The 17,580-nt window shown below is 37.0% G+C and overlaps 2 protein-coding genes across 2 annotated transcripts; both read right to left on the bottom strand.

Annotated features, from left to right (window-relative positions):
• Nucleotides 1-9,086: 9,086 nt before the first annotated feature.
• Nucleotides 9,087-9,476, bottom strand: LOC145098708 (uncharacterized). Its single transcript, XM_079036319.1, has 2 exons — nucleotides 9,281-9,476; nucleotides 9,087-9,217 (listed from the first exon to the last, which is right to left on the bottom strand). The coding sequence occupies exons 1-2, from the start codon at nucleotides 9,474-9,476 to the stop codon at nucleotides 9,087-9,089; spliced, it is 327 nt and encodes a 108-aa protein (XP_078892445.1).
• A 1,227-nt stretch (nucleotides 9,477-10,703) lies between these two features.
• On the bottom strand, nucleotides 10,704-12,961 carry LOC145098707 (uncharacterized). Its single transcript, XM_079036318.1, has 4 exons — nucleotides 12,041-12,961; nucleotides 11,680-11,992; nucleotides 11,105-11,251; nucleotides 10,704-10,990 (listed from the first exon to the last, which is right to left on the bottom strand). Exons 1-4 carry the CDS (start codon nucleotides 12,959-12,961, stop codon nucleotides 10,704-10,706), a joined length of 1,668 nt encoding a protein of 555 aa, XP_078892444.1.
• Nucleotides 12,962-17,580: the final 4,619 nt, after the last annotated feature.

Raw genomic sequence — 17,580 nt, 5'->3', positions numbered from 1 at the left:
CCAAAAGTCAAAATAAAAAAAAACATAACAAAAACAAAAAAACAAATATTGGGATCTGTTAGTGAACAAGAAGTAGTACTCAAATGGATAAAATTCAAAAAAGAAGAAAAGAAGATGAATTCTCAAATGAACAGTTAAAAGACTATGTAGCTGGTATCTATTTTTAGTAGTGCAATTACCAGCTTGAACTGTCTAGTTTAAGAGACTATTAATATGGAATGGATTATGTTACATTATATCCCAAAAGACACTTTATGATCCACCTGCTTATTATAACTTAGGAAAAAAATCAGTGATTTCGTTAATATTTTCATTGTAGTTTCTTGAGAGCAATAATGTTTTGCATCTGACAGTTACTATTACCGGTCCCTTACAATGTATTATCCATATAAAGGGTCCCACTTTTTTTTTGGTTTCTACTTTAGGATTTCTAGATTTTAATATTACTGTTATTTTGACATCTTCTTGTAGGCTATTTCTGCTCCTGTTTTATCTGTTGTTGGTGAACGCTATTACAAAGTTACTGCAGAGGCATTAAGAGTATGCGGGGAACTTGTTCGAGCAAACATTGAGGTGTTATCCCTTTCTATTTCATGATCTATTCCAAAAATTTCTTGTATTTATCTATTTTTCTACTCTGATATTACTTTATTGATTTGTTTAGGTTTCTAATTTTGATTTCAAACCTTATGTCCATCCAATATATAATGTCATCTTGTCACGATTGACAAACCGAGATCAAGACCAGGTTAGTACTTTTTTTGTGAACTTGTATTGGGAATTTTGGATAACATAATTGTCTTTCTCCAGGAGGTTAAGGAGTGTGCTATCTCTTGTATGGGGCTTGTTGTTTCAACATTTGGTGATCATCTCACAGCAGAATTACTGGCTTGCCTTCCTGTTCTTGTAGATCGAATGGGAAATGAGATAACCCGACTTACAGTTGTTAAGGTTTGTTTATATACTTTCTTTAGGTTTCCTTATTGAATGTTGAAGCTTTTTCCAAGTCAAGTTAGGATGTGTTTAGTTTGTGGATTCCGGTTGAATTGGAATTCGAGATTCCATTCCATGGCGTGTTTGGTTCCAAATGGCCGGAATCAATTCCATTAGATTCCTTCAGTTTTCCATGTTTGATGGATTTTACCATTCCTAGGAATGGGTGGAAGGAATTCAATTCCATACCATACCCTCGGTATATATAACAAAAAATATATATTTAAAAGTGAATCTAGAACTATTTAATTTTCGTTATAATCTTCCATTCTATTTTCTGTCAACCAGCAATTTACAATTTGTCATATTCCAATACTCTTAGATTTTGATTCCTTTGACAAATTCCAATTCCTTCTAAAACATTATGGGAGCCAAATGCCCCCTCAGTATCATATACTTGGTAAACAAAATAATATGTAATAAAGAGGAAACTAAACGAAAAAAAAGGTTGGAACTTGTAGAAGATACAATGTGGGCAACAACATATACTTTTATCTCTGACCCTTGAATTTTTTTTTTTTCAGGCTTTTGCAGTTATAGCTACATCTCCACTGTACCTAGACCTTTCATGTGTCCTAGAACATGTTATTGTGGAGTTAACTGCAAGGTATAACCAAAACCAACATTTAAGGGAATTCTACTTGTTACATTGAAAATTGGACCAAAATTTGAACCATGGTTTTTCTTCTTTTCAAAAATCGGCTAATCGAGCATTAAGGCAAGCAACACTTTCTAACTTGAATACACTAACTAATTGTGGCATATGGTGAAAAAATCAGTTCCACTGCTTATGAAGTCATCATTGTGGAACTTTCAAAACTTTTTTGCTACTTTGGTATACTCTGCAAACACGAGAAAATCAGGCTTTCTCATCAAATTCGTAGCAGAATGAAAATCAGGCTTCCAAGTCTTTTATTAGGGTATGTCTATCATTGATTATTTACCTATTACTTGCTTTTGATTTGCAATCTGCACTTATTTCCAACTTTTTTATGCTATTTGCGTTACAATGTATCAGATTAAGAATAATTAGAAAATGGTCCCTGTGCTTTCTGATTTTCATCGTGTTTGATCTAAAATTGAAACTTTTTTAATTTTTGTCCTTATTTCAAGGTTCCATATCGATTTTGTTCCTTGGAACCTTGAAATGAGAACCAAAATCGATATGAAACTCTGAAATAAGTACCTGAATCAGAAAGTCTCGGGGAGCAAGGACCAAATGGACAGAAACCAGCTTCTTGCTGACAAATGGACAGCATGTTGTTTGTATGTTATGTTAATAAATTTTGTTGAGATATTTAGTTGGAAATTGAAGCTTCATGAAATCCTGAGTTCTCTGTTTTCAGGGAATCAAACCAACAACAACAGTTTGATTGCAAAAGATGGCCAAGCATGTTAGTAAATACAAGAATTCCAGTGTTTTCAATGATGGTAATTTTTCTCTTTGATATAATAATAATCTTTGTTTCTAAAAAGATTGTGCAAGTATTAATTTGCTGATTGGATTTATTTATTTTTCCTGTGTTTCAGGTGTTGAGACCACACCTGATGATGTTAAGGAGAAATTAATGGCAATGGATTTTTCTGAAGATGTGAAGTGCAAGTTGACTACTCAATTAGTTTGACATGGTTTATAAACTTTGTCATGCATCTATATTCAATGGTAGATTTGTCTCCTGCCTAGCCTTTGTCTACAATCAGGAATTTCCATAGGGGTATTTAGTCTCTGGAACAGAAAACAATCATTTTGCCTGGTAATTTGTGTTTGGTTATGAAATTACACAAATTACCATTTTACCCCTGCAAGATATGCTTATATTTACTTACTAATTGGATGTGATACTTTGTGTACGGTTGGAAGGAACTGGAACTGGCCTTGTTGTACCTAAGAAACCTCTTGGAAAGTGAGTTGAATTTGATCTTCATCTTCTCTTTGAACATTCTTTCTTATAAAATTTTGTTTTATAGAATCTTTAATAGGTGTATGTTTGCTTAAATTTTATACAATGATAGGGTTTTTCATGTTCAATGCTTGCATATTCCTTCTCATGATCGAACACCATTTGATGGTTATCATCTTCTCTTGTATTTATATTATGTTAAAACTTCAAGGAACCAAATGAGAGAGTAAATGACCATTTTACCACTATATTTGCATGAAGGGTTAATTAAAATTGTGGAGGAAAGTGTAAAGATTGATCAAAATTTGTCCCCAAATAAGCCGATTTATTTTCTTGGAGAATCTTTTGATCATGTGCTCTACTGATGTGACAGTGGTTTTGGTGTCTTGGGACTTCCCGTGGATCATATTCAACATTTCAGCTTGTTACCCGGTAATTAATTAACTGTCTCTATCTACATGCTCTTTCACTTCACCATTGTATCTATTTTTCTTTAGTAAAATAAATATTAGGTAAAAGCATGGTGTGTTGTTATGAAACAAACAGGGCTTGTGTAGCCGCTAGATGAAGCTTGTATATGGCGCCAAACAAGAGGCACCGCCACTGAAACTTTAGGAGCCGAGAACAAAGCTAAATCCACAGAGAAGGTTCAATTACAATTTACAAATTTGCCCTTCCGTTTTCTTAAATATTTTATTAATCCAATATTATCATATCTGTCATATCGTGTATGTATGTTTTGGGATCCATGTGATCAAAATTTCCCTGGTGCTCCAACATTTTTGCCAGGTAAACCCAAGGGCTATTTGGTCATTAAAAAATGTTAAATTTTTATGGTGTCTAATCTGTTATTAAATTTGCAGTTGTGCAATTTGCGGGGCAGCATCCTGGTGGGCTTGGAGTTCCTGCTGTTGGCATGGCGTTCCCTGGCTACGTTACTCAGCCCAATGGAATGGGGAATTCAGAAATGACATGGTACTTTAAATATATATAAGTAAATAAATATTTAAGATAATAATAGTTAGGTGATTAAATGGTTAAAATTGTGAAATTTTGTTGTAGGCTACCTATTTTGGCTGGTGCTGCTGGGGATTTTGGCTGCTTCACCTTATATCATAATGGATGGTGCTTATCATGCTATGCCATCTGGCCAGACCTCTGCATTGCCTCCTACAAGTTCTGTTACTTGTTATTATGATTAACGATTCTGAGGGTATTTAGGTCATTTACTCAGAATTTTACATTTTCAAGTTTACTAGTAGATCACACTTGCTTGGCTAAATGTTATTTTGTATGCTTTCAAACTTGTCTTCTTCCTGAATTCTTTTTCTTTGTAAGTTTAGCCTTATTCTTTTCTTCAATTAAGTGTTGTCTGGAGAGTGTTATATGAACAACAATAAATCAACATTTTTTTCCTTCTTTTTCTTGTATGAACAATACATAGTCATAGTTTGGCTTAATTAGTTGCTTATTTTGTTTATTAGTTGCTTGTTTTCTAGCTTATTATAGTCACTGATTGGTTTCTTGTTATGCTTAAATCTTAACAGCTATCATGGCAACCTTCAACAGTAGTTTTGGACACGCACGTTCTTGCAAAAGATATCGTGTACGTGTTCTTCTGCTGCTATTGTGGACTCGGGAACATCCATGCTTACTGGTCCAACTGTATGTATCTCACGTGAAGCTTCTGCTAGAATTATTAATCTTAGAGATTTCAAGTTTTTCATATTTCTTGTATCTAATTAGTTTGTAAATTTTCGTTATAACTTTTATTGATTTGTTTTATCTTTCCATGGCACGATTATTTGTATGACATTATATTTTGTGCAATGAATTGTATTTTTGTATATGATATTTTATTTATTAAGAGACATTAAATGAAAATTTAATTCAAAAATTAGTAAATCTAGAAAAAATATTTTTTTTAAAACATATAAAATTACGATACGCAAAAATGTGTGTCATCTTCATTTATGACATGACCTTTGTTGACAGTGGCTTCCTTGATACGCAATGCGTGTCATAAACACGCGCGTCGTAAGGTTACGACATGCAAATGCGTGTCGTCTTCCTTTATGACAGGGCCTTCGTTGATACGCATTGCGCGTCGTAAATGCGCGTCGTAAATGTGCGTCATAAATGCGCGTCGTCTCTCTTTATGACAGGGCGTTCCTTGACGCGCATTTGCGCGTCGTCTGAGCGTTTTACGACGCGGAATGAGCGTCGTAAAAGGCTGTTTTTCTAGTAGTGTGAATACATAGGGTTTTCAACCCACAATAATATAGTTAATTTGTTTCTTCACATACTTCATGTCAAACAATTAACCCGATTACCCATCCTCATTATCTTCTTAAATCTTAAGGATCTACCCTAAGAATCATCTATTCTTCAATACTTATTCCTAATGAATAGGCATGAAGTCCATCGCTTTCAAGGTTAATCTAACAGACACTAAGTCCATAGTTGTCAATGTTATCTATTAGGAACTAAGTCCATAGCTACCAATGTTCATCTATAGGGCACTAAATCCATAGCTGCCAACATTCATTTATAAGGCACTAAGTCCCATAGCTGCCAGGGTTTTTAGAGTACACTGGTAAACACATCATTCACAAACACCTACAGGTTGCGAGCCTGCTAGCATTCCACTGGACTGTCTAGAATAGTCCATGTATGTCATCTATACTCTGCTAGATGACTGGATCATCGTTTAAGTCAAGGCTTCTCACCATCTTTCACCTCTCATCATCTATATCATCTTTCTTCTGTCATCATCCATATCATCTTTCATCTACCCATCTTTACCTAATATATTTATAAAAATACATATACAGTTTAAATCAAGTAAAACATGTGTAAATCATTCATCTAGCAAAGATATCAGGAACATAGATAATAAGCACATATAACATGTATTAATATTAAATACTTCGTATCTATGTGTAATATGGAAGTAACTATGCACTCATTTGTTAAAGTGACGACTCAAAATTCGGACGACGCTTCGCTTCTAACAATTATCTTTTCCGTGGACGAGACCTAATATTACTATCACTAAATTTTAGTCTAATATTTATTGCGACTAACTATTAGTCTAGATTAATCATTAACTCAAATTCTACTTCATGATCTATCAAGTAAGGAACAACCAGGTAGGATCATATCGGAGGTAGGGTCCGTTTGGTATACGAAGTATACTATTTGCAAATCCCACTTTAAGCACCCCACTAAATCACAACCTAGACATCATCCACGTAAGTAGATCAATTAGTATACCGGCTTGGAATCACTGATAAATCTTGTTTATAGGTTCATAATAACGATAATGAACTTAATCATAAGTTATACTTAAAGTAGGGTAGGCATAACTCACTTACAAGGGGGTTTAGCGAGGAACCGGGCTCTACGTTGGTAGAACTTTTGAGCTGAAAGCTCTTCTTCTCGGAGCCTTCTAGCGCTCCGGGACTCGCTACTAACACCTAGGAGGTGCTAGGGAAAAGCCTTGAGGGTTTGGGGGTGTTTGGGAGAGAAATGGATGAGATTGGTGTGGAGAAATGAGGAAAAATTAGCTATGTTTATAGGCTGGCAGCATTCGCTTACGTTGGGTGTACTCAGTACACGGGGAATACTAAGAGCTATTCTAGGAATACTCAAGCCATGTGTCCATGGTAGGTGTGTCAAACCCAACAAATTATAGGGGTGCAATAGACTCCAGATACACTGCTTTAATGCACTAAAAATTAGTACAAGGCAAGCAGGGTCGAACCACAGAGACACGGGACAAAAGTCTATACCTTTTTGCACAAGGTACTTTGGTCACAAAGGGGGTTTGTTTGCAAAAGTAAATAACTAAATAACAATCTACTTTAAAAGCATGCACAAAATGAAATAGATTTGTAAACAAGTTGTAAAAGTGCTTCTAGTTCTAGTTCTCAATGTTGTTTTTCAACTTGATTATGACTTGATGTAATTCATGATTGCTATTCTAAGTTGGTACTGAAAGATATTAACACACTCTATACCTCTCGCTTGCCAAATTATCTAACCAAAACATGATCTTTGACTAGACCTAGCTTTACTAATTCAACCTAAACACGCTCTTAGATTGTATTGAAAATCTGCATTAAGTTTTGTACAAGCTTCCCAACAATGTTCATTTCTTCTCATACGCTCGGAAGTGTGAAAACATGTGATATATGTTTTACAATAAGAAAACTTATTGCTTGTTACCAATTATTAACTGAATAGAACGATTAGGTGCCCTAAAAGTTAATTAACTGCACAAAAATTCAATTCATGAAAGTGGCCAATCAAACACAAATCAAATTCAAGGATTCTAGTTTAAACAAAAACATAATCACTAGAATAGAATCACAAATCAAACATCAAATCATATGCTTCAAGTCAAGCAATCAACATGTTTTGAACAAGAACTAGAAACTAGGGTTTCTTAGCCACACATGCTAAGAACAAATCAAACAAGAATAAATATGGAATTGGAATGATTAATCCTTACAAAAATGAAATCCAAAGTGTTTGCAATGATTAGCACCTCTCAAAAACTCCAAGATTTCTCCCAAAATCACCCAAGATCCCCCAAAACCGCTCCAAAAACCGTTCTCTTGTAAAATGGTGATATCTCCTGACTTTTATTAAAGCTCACGTGACTTGCCATAAGGCCATGCGTTTTTAGCATGGCCATGCCTTTTGCCCATGTGTTTTTAGCATGGCCATTTGTCATGACCATGTGTTTTTGGCGTGGCCCATGCTTTTCGCTAAAAATCAAATACATCTTCACTGTTGGCTCCATCTTCAGTCTAGCTTCACCACGAGTCATGTTGCTCAAGTATGAGATGATAAAAGACAAACACGACCCGTGTCAATGTGATCACAAGAACTGTGTTTCAAACGTAATCCTTTGCTATGATGACAATGCAACAATGACTCGGGTTATGTCTACATGTATTCTGCCATGGAATGACCGGTTCATCTTCTCTTCATGTTACAAAGCTCCATGCTCCAAGTTTCATGCTCCATGCATCCAAGCTCCACGATCCATAATGCCTGCAAAATAAATCAAAAATAGTGAACTACCAGACATTCTTGATGAAATATGCAATTTCCCTAATAATCAACAAAATGCAAGAATTGTGAAGTAGAATGTTATAAAAGGACAGAAATAAACATGCAAAATAGGTGCATAAAATGCACCTATCAAACCTCCCCAAGCTTAGACCTTTCTTGTCCTCAAGAAAGAACAAAACTGAGAATCAACCTAGAGAAGACGATAGGCGACTAGAAAGAAACTAAGATCAAAAGAACGGAAGGAACTAAAAGGACTTAAAGGGAATTAATAGTGAATGAATGCAATAAAAAGAACTTAAGAAAATGACATATGTACAAAAAGATACTTAAGAAAATTGAACCAAAGAAAAATTCAAAACACAATTTTTTTTTTTGTATTTTTTTATACGATCAGACTTTACATCAATGGGGCTCCAATCACTAATACCTAGGCGACCATCCTGCTTCCTTCCACATATCACAGACTCCTAAAGTGAGGAAGATTCGAAATGGTGTAACCCAATAATCCAACCCCTGTTTTATTGAAACTCCATACCTTAATTAGCCTTATGAGCGAAAATAACATAGTCCGGATCTCATGTCTAAAGACTAGATAAGTAAGAATCAGGATCGACGCATCCCTAAGAACCCGCACGACCAAATCAGCTTTCGCCGAAGCAGCAAGGGCCAACCCCCGTAGGAGCCCGAGATCTATGCTTTCACTTTTTCGAGAGCCACAAGTATCATATCACACAGTTCTTCTTTCGCCAGATATAACTTTGAAGTGGCTTCTAATTTGATTGAACTTTGATTTGTACTTAGTTTTGAACTTGGATTCTTCAATCTTCATTTTTGGAATTTGTTGAGATTTCTTCATTTGAGCGTTTGAAATTCTTGATTTGGGTACTAGATATGGCGTTGTACCCTTTCTTTCTTTTTTTTCAAAACTAAATTCTCTTTGACTATTAGATAGGAGAATTATTTGTATGTAAACCTCGAAAAGACGCAAAAACATTGCGACACGGATGAAATAAATCAAAATTAAGAAAAATAGAAAGAAATACTCCCGAGTTGCCTCTCGGTAGCCGCCCTTGTTTCAAGTCTTTGGCTCGACTTTGCCCTTTAGATTCACTCAAGGTAGTCCGGGCGTTCCAAGTTGTCAACTTCCATGTCTTTCTCTTGGAAACCTTCATAGAAGACCTTTAACCTGTGACCATTAACTTTAAATACTTTTCCAATTTTGTTACTCTTAATCTCAACTGCACCATGATCAAATATATTAGTAACAATGAACGGTCCCACCCACCGGGACCGTAACTTACCAGAAAACCATTTAAGTCGAGAGTCATATAGTAATACCTTTTGACCAACCTTAAAGGTCTTACGGGAGAGGTACTTATCATGGAATGCTTTGGCCTTGTCTTTGTAGATGTGTGAACTCTCGAATGCTTCATTTCTTATCTCCTCCAACTCTTGGATCTCTAACTTTCGATGAACACCCGCTTCATCCATCTTCATGTTTAGCTTTTTGACAGCCCAAAAAGCTTTGTGCTCGAGTTCAACAGGGAGGTGACAGACTTTGCCAAACACAAGTCTATAAGGTGACATCCCAATTGGAGTTTTATATGCAGTTCAGTATGCCCAAAGAGCATCTTCTAATCTCAAATTCCAATCTTTGCGGTTTGTGTTCACTGTTTTCTCAAGTATGGACTTGATTTCTCTGTTTGACACTTTATCTTGTCCATTTGTTTGCGGGTGATAAGCTGTGGACACCCGGTGTTTGACTCCATACTTCTTGCGAACTGATCCAAGAGTTTTGTTGCAAAAGTGTGTGCCTCTGTCACTGATCAAGGCTTTTGTAGTTCCAAACCTACATAAAATGTTAGCCTTGACAAAATCTACCACAACTTTAGCATCATCAGTTCTTGTTTCCTTTGCCTCTACCCATTTGGAAACATAGTAAACAACCAAAAGGATGTATAAATTCCCAAAGGATGAAGGAAAAGGACCCATAAAATCAATACCCCATATATCAAATATTTCACAAACCAAGATGGGGGTCAAGGGCATTTGGTTTCGGGAACTCAAAGAACCAGTCATTTGACATCTCTCATAACTTTTACAAAAAGTGTAAGAGTCATGAAAGAGTCGAGGCCAATAAAATCCACAGTCTAAAATTTTCCTGGCAGTTCTTTGAGGACCAAAATGCCCTCCACAAGCATAACTATGACAAAAGTTGAGGATAGATTGTACCTCATGTTCTTCAACACATCTTCTTATTACCTGATCTGCACAATGTTTCCAAAGGTACGGTTCATCCCAAATGTACCTTCTCGCATCTTTCTTGATTTTATCTCTCTGTGACCTCGTGAGGTCGGGTGGGAACTTTCCTGTGACCATGAAGTTGCATATGTCCGCATACCACGGTGGTTTTTGGATAGCAAACAAGTGCTCGTCCGGGAATGTGTCATGGATGGGAGTCGCATCTTCGGGTGGAACTATTCAGCTCAAATGATCAGCGACTAGGTTCTCTTTCCCGCTCTTATCTTTGATCTCAATATTGAACTCTTGCAAAAGCAGCATCCACCGTATTAACCTCGACTTCGAATCTTTCTTGGTAAGTAAGTGCTTTATGGCTGCATGGTCCGAGCATATGATCACTTTAGCTCCAAGGAGGTATTTTCGGAACTTCTCTAGTGCAAAAACAATAGCAAGCAACTCTTTTTCTATTGTGGTGTAGTTGCTTTATGCACTATCAAGGGTCTTTGATGCATAGTAGATGACATGGTGTGCTCGATCCACCTTTTGACCCAATACCGCCCCTACAGCCGCGTTGATCGCGTCACACATGATTTCAAACGGGAGATCCCAATTAGGTGGTTTGATGATTGGGGCGGAGGTGAGTAAATCCTTCAAACGATCAAAAGCATCCTTGCATGGCTGAGTGAACTCAAATTCGGCATCTTTTTGGAGTAGTTGACACATCGGCACTGTAATCTTTAAAAAATCTTTAATGAACCGCTGATAGAAACCTGCATGGCCAAGAAACGAACGAACTTACCGAACATTTGTCGGGTAAGGAAGACTTTTGATAACATCTATCTTGTCTTTGTCAACTTCCAAGCCTTTTCGGGACACAATATGACCTAGAATCAATCCTTTGTCCACCATGAAATGGCATTTTTCATAGTTAAGCACAAGATCTGTGTCAATGCACCTTTGCAAAATTTTTGTTAGATTGCTCAAACATTCATCAAAGGAGTTTCCATAGACTGTGAAGTCATCCATGAAAACTTCAATGATGTTTTCAACATATTCAGAAAAAATGCTCACCATGCATCTCTGAAATGTTGTGGGTGCATTGCATAGACCAAAAGGCATACGCCTATAGGCAAATGTGCCAAAGGGACAAGTGAAGGTGGTTTTCTCTTAGTCTTCCGGGGCTACCAAAATTTGATGAAAACTCGAGAAACCATCCAAACAACAGTAATGAGATTTACCCGCCAATATCTCTAGCATTTGGTCAATAAATGGCAAGGGAAATGGTCTTTTCTCGTTGAGGCATTCAACTTTCTATAGTCAATACAAACCCTCCACCCATTTTGCACACGGGTTGGCACCAAATCTCCCTCAGAATTCTTGAAAATTGTGACCCCGACTTTTTTCAGGACTACCTGAACGGGGCTCACCCATTTACTATCTGAGATAGGGTAGATCATACCTGCATCCAAAAGCTTCATGATTTCTTTCTTTACCACCTCCATCATGGGTGGATTCAATCTTCTATGTGCCTCTCGAGTTGGTTTGAAGTCATCCTCCATGAGGATCTTATGCATGCACAAGGAAGGGCTCAACCCTTTTATGTCAGCGATTGTCCACCCAATAGCTTTCTTATACTTTTTCAACAAAGTCACCAACTCATCTTCTTCTGCAATGGACAGCTTGTTGGAGATAATGACAGGCAAAGTCTTCTCTTCCCCAAGGTATGCATACTTCAAATGATCTGGAAGAGTCTTCAATTCTAGCTTAGGTGCCTACACAACGGATGGAAGAAGTTTTGTGTTAGAAATGGGCAATTTCACATTGCTATTATCATACCTCATTTTCTTCTTTTCTTCCATGCTCTCCACAATTTCCAGCAACTCTTCATCTAACTTGAAATTTTCTGCAATCTCTTTAACTGAATTGTTATCAAAATTCCTGCTCAAAACTAACTCCAACAAACCATGGTTAGTCAACTCAAAACACTTTTCAGTAAAAGGTTGGATTATATCAACAAAATTTATGCAATGAACATCACTTGGGTACCTCATTGCTTCATAGATAATGAAGTTGATGACCTCCCCATCGAATTCCATGGACAATGTACCATTGTAGTCATCAATTTTTGTTCTTGCTGTTTTCAAGAACGGTCTAACTAAAAGTATGGAACTCGAGGATGGATGGTCATCATCTCCCATATCAAGCACATAAAAATCTGCAGGAAAGACAAGCTCATTAACTTGCACCAAAACAACCTCTAATACACCTTTTGGGTGTACTATAGAACGCTCTGCAAGTTGGATGATCACCCTTGTTTTTGTTAAAGTGCCTATGTCAATAGATTTATAAACAGAATATGGTAAACCATTAATTGAAGCTCCTAAATCTAACATAGCACAGGGGACATACAAGTTTCCCAATTTGCAAGGAACGGTGAAAACACCTGGATCCTTGCACTTTGGGGGCATCCTTTTCTGCAAAACTACAGAAACATTTTCACTTACTTTCACTGTCTCATTACCTCGCAACTTCTTTTTAGATGTGCAAAGTTCCTTAAGGAACTTAGCATATCTAGGTACCTGTTTGATCACGTCTAAGAGAGGGATGTTGACTTCAACTTTCCGGAACATTGCCATGATTTTACTATCTTCTTTCTCTTTTTTGTTGCTGCTCAATCTTGATGGAAAAGGTGGTGGTGTGATCTTTGCTTCTTTCTCTTCCACCTTCTTTTCCTCCACCATTTCTTCTTTCTTTTCATCCTTCTTTGGTGGTTCTTCCTATCACCAACTCCTCTTCTTCTTCTTCGGACATCTTCGGGCCATCATATTTCTTTCCACTCCTCAAGCTAATTGCACAAGCATTGTGCTTTGGGTTCTTTTCAGTTTGAGGAGGTATCTTTCCTTGATTCTCCATTTTGCTCACCGATTGAGCAAGTTGTGCCATTTGTTGCTCAAGATTCTTGATGCTTGCCTTGGTCTCTTGCTGAAAACTTTGGGTGCTGGTGGCAAGGCTTTTGACTATGTCTTCTAAGGACATACTTGAGGATCCGGCTTGTTGAGGGGGAGGTTGTAGTTGCCTCGGTTGGTAATTTTATTGTGGGAATAGAGGTGTTGCTTGGTAATGGGGTGGTGGTCTTTGTTGATAGCCCATGTTTTGGTTGTTGTTCCACCCTTGATTGCCTCGGGGCTGATCATAAGTTCTTTGATTATGCCCGGAATAGCCTCCTATAACATTTGCTTCTTCATATTCTTCTTCTTGCAATTGAGGACACATATCATTCGGGTGTCCCACTTAAGTGCAAATGCCACAGGGACGGGGTGTGGATTGCACACCTTTGTCCTTAGCAAGCATCATTACGACCTTAGTCAACTCGGATAGTTGAGCTTCAATTTGAGGAGTGTGCACCTCTTTTACACCTCGAGGTGCATCTGTGTACCAATCTTCATCTTGACTAGTATGCTTTGAATCCTCCGCCATGTTTTTTATGAGATCCCGAATCTCCGTTGGGGTCTTGTCAGTCAAATATCCTCCACTTGAAGCATTAAGAAGTATTCTTTCCCAAGGAGTCATGCCTTCAATGAAGTATTGAAGGATTTGATACTCACTAATACCATGCTTTGGGCAACGGGCACAAAGCTTTTTGAACCTCTCCCAATATGTATGAAATGCTTCTCTCTTGTGTTGTTTGATCCCAATTATCTCTCTTCTTAGGGATGACGCTTTCATTTCTGGGAAGTATTTGTCTAAGAAGAGGCGTGCAAGATCTACCCATGTGTTGACCGTCCCCGGTGGAAGTTCATAAAGCCAATCTTTTGCTGAGTCTTGCACTGGGAAGGGGAATGCCCTAAGCTTGATTTGGTCTTCAGTGACATTGTGTGGTTTCATGCCAACACACACAACATGGAACTCCGTGAGGAACTTGTGGGGATCTTCATTTTCTAAGCCTCTAAAGGTTGGGAGTAAGTGAATGAGACCAGATTTCAATTCAAGGTTTGTGGCTGCCGGATAGGTGATGCAAAGAGGTTGTTGAGTAACCTCTTGCCTCACTCATTGGCGAAGGGTTTGTTCGGGTGGTGGATTTGGATGTGGATTCCCTCCATGGTTATCTCTCATGGTATGAGTAGTGGTTGAATTTTCCGTGGGTGTAGTGTTTGGGTTGTGATGAGTATGTGAAGAGGGTGGGGTGGTATTTCTGGATGAGGATGGTTGAGGTGAAAGTGATGGACTTTCTGTTTTGGATGCGGACACACTTGAGAGGGGGATATCCTCCCAAATGTTAATGACCGGGGGATTGGATGATGAAGAAGTACCGAAAACTGGTTGCCTCTTACGAAGCTTGGCTTGCTTCCTTAACTTCTTTGCAGTCTTCTCTAACTCTGAGTCAATTGGCAGTGGTGTACCTATACGAAAAGATCTAGGCATAAACAATTAGTAACACCATGTCCCCGGCAACGGCGCCAATTTGTTAGGTGTGTCAAACCCAACAAATTATAGGGGTATAATAGACTCCAGATACACTGCTTTAATGCACTAAAAAGTAGTACAAGGCAAGCAGGGTCGAACCACAGAGACACGGGACAAAAGTCTATACCTTTTGCACAAGGTACTTTGGTCACAAAGGGGGTTTGTTTGCAAAAGTAAATAACTAAATAACAATCTACTTTAAAAGCATGCACAAAAAGAAATAGATTTGTAAACAAATTGTAAAAGTGCTTCTAGTTCTAGTTCTCAATGTTGTTTTTCAACTTGATTATGACTTGATGTAATTAATGATTGCTATTCTAAGTTGGTACTGAAAGATATTAACATGCTCTAATATCTCTCGCATGCCAAATTATCTAACCAAAACACGCTCTTTGACTAGACCTAGCTTTACTAATTCAACATAAACACGCTCTTAGATTGTATTGAAAATTTGCATTAAGTTTTGTACAAGCTTCCCAACAATGTTCATTTCTTCTCATACGCTCGGAAGTGTGAAACATGTGATATATGTTTTACAATAAGAAAAATTATTGCTTGTTACCAATTATTAACTTAATATAACGATTAGGTGCCCTAAAAGTTAATTAACTGCACAAAAATTCAATTCATGAAAGTGGCCAATCAAACACAAATCAAATTCAAGGATTCTAGTTTAAACAAAAACATAATCACTAGAATAGAATCACAAATCAAACATCAAATCATATGTTTCAAGTCAAACAATCAACATGTTTTGAACAAGAACTAGAAACTAGGGTTTCTTAGCCACACATGGCTAAGAACAAATCAAACAAGAATAGATATGGAATTGGAATGATTAATCCTTACAAAAATGAAATCCAAAGTGTTTGCAATGATTAGCTCCTCTCAAAAACTCCAAGAATTCTCCCAAAATCACCCAATATCCCCCAAAACTGCTCCAAAAACCGCTCTCTTGTAAAATGACGACATCTCCTGACTTTTATTAAAGCTCACGTGACTTGCCATAAGGCCATGCGTTTTTAGCATGGCCATGCCTTTTGCCCATGTGTTTTTAGCATGGCCATTTGTCATGATCATGTGTTTTTGGCGTGACCCATGCTTTTCGCTAAAAATCAAATACATCTTCACTGTTGGCTCCATCTTCAGTCTAGCTTCACCACGAGTCATGTTGCTCAAATATGATATGATAAAAGACAAACACGACACGTGTCAATGTGACAAGAACCGCGTTTCAAACGTAATCCTTTGCTATGATGACAATGCAACAATGACTCGGGTTATGTCTTCATGTATTCTGCCACGGAATGAACGGTTCATCTTCTCTTCATGTTCCAAAGCTCCATGCTCCATGCATCCAAGCTCCACGCTCCATAATGCCTGCAAAATGAATCAAAAATAGTGAACTACCAGACATTCTTGATGAGATATGCAATTGCCCTAATAATCAACAAAATGCAAGAATTATGAAGTAGAATGTTATAAAAGGACGGAAATAAACATGCAAAATAGGTGCATAAAATGCACCTATCAGTCGCCATCTTGTGCAAAGTCGTGGGGAAGAAGGTGTGGCCCAGATCTCGCCACGTGTCACTCGCTGGTTAATCTCAAACATTAATTATCTTCTAAATTCCATAACTTTTGCATACTAGCTCCGTTTTTGACGTTATTTATACCCACACATAGGTAGCGTCGTGATCTACAACTTTCGTTTAGAATACGTTGGCTAATTTTGAATTTATTTTTAAAGTTATATTTTAACAGACTTAGACAGTTAAACTCCGTTACAAATTCATAACTTTGTCATCCAACGTCTGTTTTCGACTGTATTTATATTGTTAAGCTCCTATTAATGAGATCTTCAATTCTCATTTAGGTTGTGTTAGCTAAAAATTTATCGATCTAAAATTCAATTTCCGGGTTGTGTACTGCTACGCTAAATCTTAGAAAATTTATAACTTTCTCAAATGAAGTCAGATTTGGACGTTCTCTATATGCACGTTCTCAGTGTAATGTCTACTAGGACTTTCGTTTAGATTGATAAGGCTAAAAAATATTTTGTTAAAATTGTACTTTTTATGATAGCGGAGTCGTGTCGGTTTAATCGCGAAACTTCAACGGATCATAACTTCTTCGTTATATGTCGGATATTAGCGTTCTTTATATGTATGGAATCCTTGTGACATATACTATAACTTTGTTTAAGATTATTTACTCTAAATAATCTTCTATCAAAACGTCATTTTTAACGTTTATTGTGTCTAAATTAACTAGCCCGGATCTATAGACGTTACAGTATATCTCTGGTTCTTACAATTTAATAGTCATACACAGTTAAGAATCAAGCTAATGTAATTAGAATGATCATCTTGTTGGATTAGGTGTCTAAGCCCATAACTATAATTGGTATAAATTGTAATTGATGGTAACACAGTCATTTTAGGTTGCCGTCAAGCTAGCAATTGGACAACATTATTTTCGAGAGAGAAGATGATTTATTATTTGATTAATAAATTATATATATATATATATATATATATATATATATATATATAATTTGTTAATATATTATGAGAATAATATATTAATTAGAACTTAATATATTTAATTAATAATTAATCAGAAATTAATTAGAATTAATTTTGGGATTAATTTGATTAATTAAAAGTGCGTGGACTGTTTGACAATTTATTGATAGTTGAGGAAAAAGGCTCTAGAACCTCCTTGTAAGAGGTTGGACGAAAACTTCTAGGAAGGGCCTAGAATTTTCGTCCAAAGGTTATTGGATAGAGGCTCGTGAGTTGTATGGTCACCAAGCAAAAGGATTAGGGTTTCCTCCTTAAACCCTAGCTTTGGCTCTAAGCTACCTCAACTATATAAAGGGACTTACCCTTCA

The sequence above is a fragment of the Lactuca serriola genome, chromosome 4, assembly GCF_051521515.1.
Source record: "Lactuca serriola cultivar US96UC23 chromosome 4, Lser_US96UC23_V15, whole genome shotgun sequence".
Taxonomy (NCBI): Eukaryota; Viridiplantae; Streptophyta; class Magnoliopsida; order Asterales; family Asteraceae; genus Lactuca; species Lactuca serriola.
The sequence above is the reverse complement of the archived record's forward strand: the minus strand, read 5'-3'. Positions and strand labels throughout refer to the sequence as shown.

Bases quoted from the DNA above. Each gene is read 5' to 3' on its own strand.
- LOC145098708 (XM_079036319.1), bottom strand. From the start codon at position 9,476: ATGAAGATGGATGAAGCGGGTGTTCATCGAAAGTTAGAGATCCAAGAG. The intron at 9,218-9,280 runs GTAAGTTACGGT...ATCATGGTGCAG, and splicing joins TCGACTTAAATGGTTTTCTG to TTGAGATTAAGAGTAACAAA.
- LOC145098707 (XM_079036318.1), bottom strand. From the start codon at position 12,961: ATGGTGGAGGAAAAGAAGGTGGAAGAGAAAGAAGCAAAGATCACACCA. The intron at 11,993-12,040 runs GTGAAATTGCCC...TCCGTTGTGTAG, and splicing joins TGAGGTATGATAATAGCAAT to GCACCTAAGCTAGAATTGAA. The intron at 11,252-11,679 runs GTATGATCTACC...ACATCATTGAAG, and splicing joins CATGAAGCTTTTGGATGCAG to TTTTCATGGATGACTTCACA.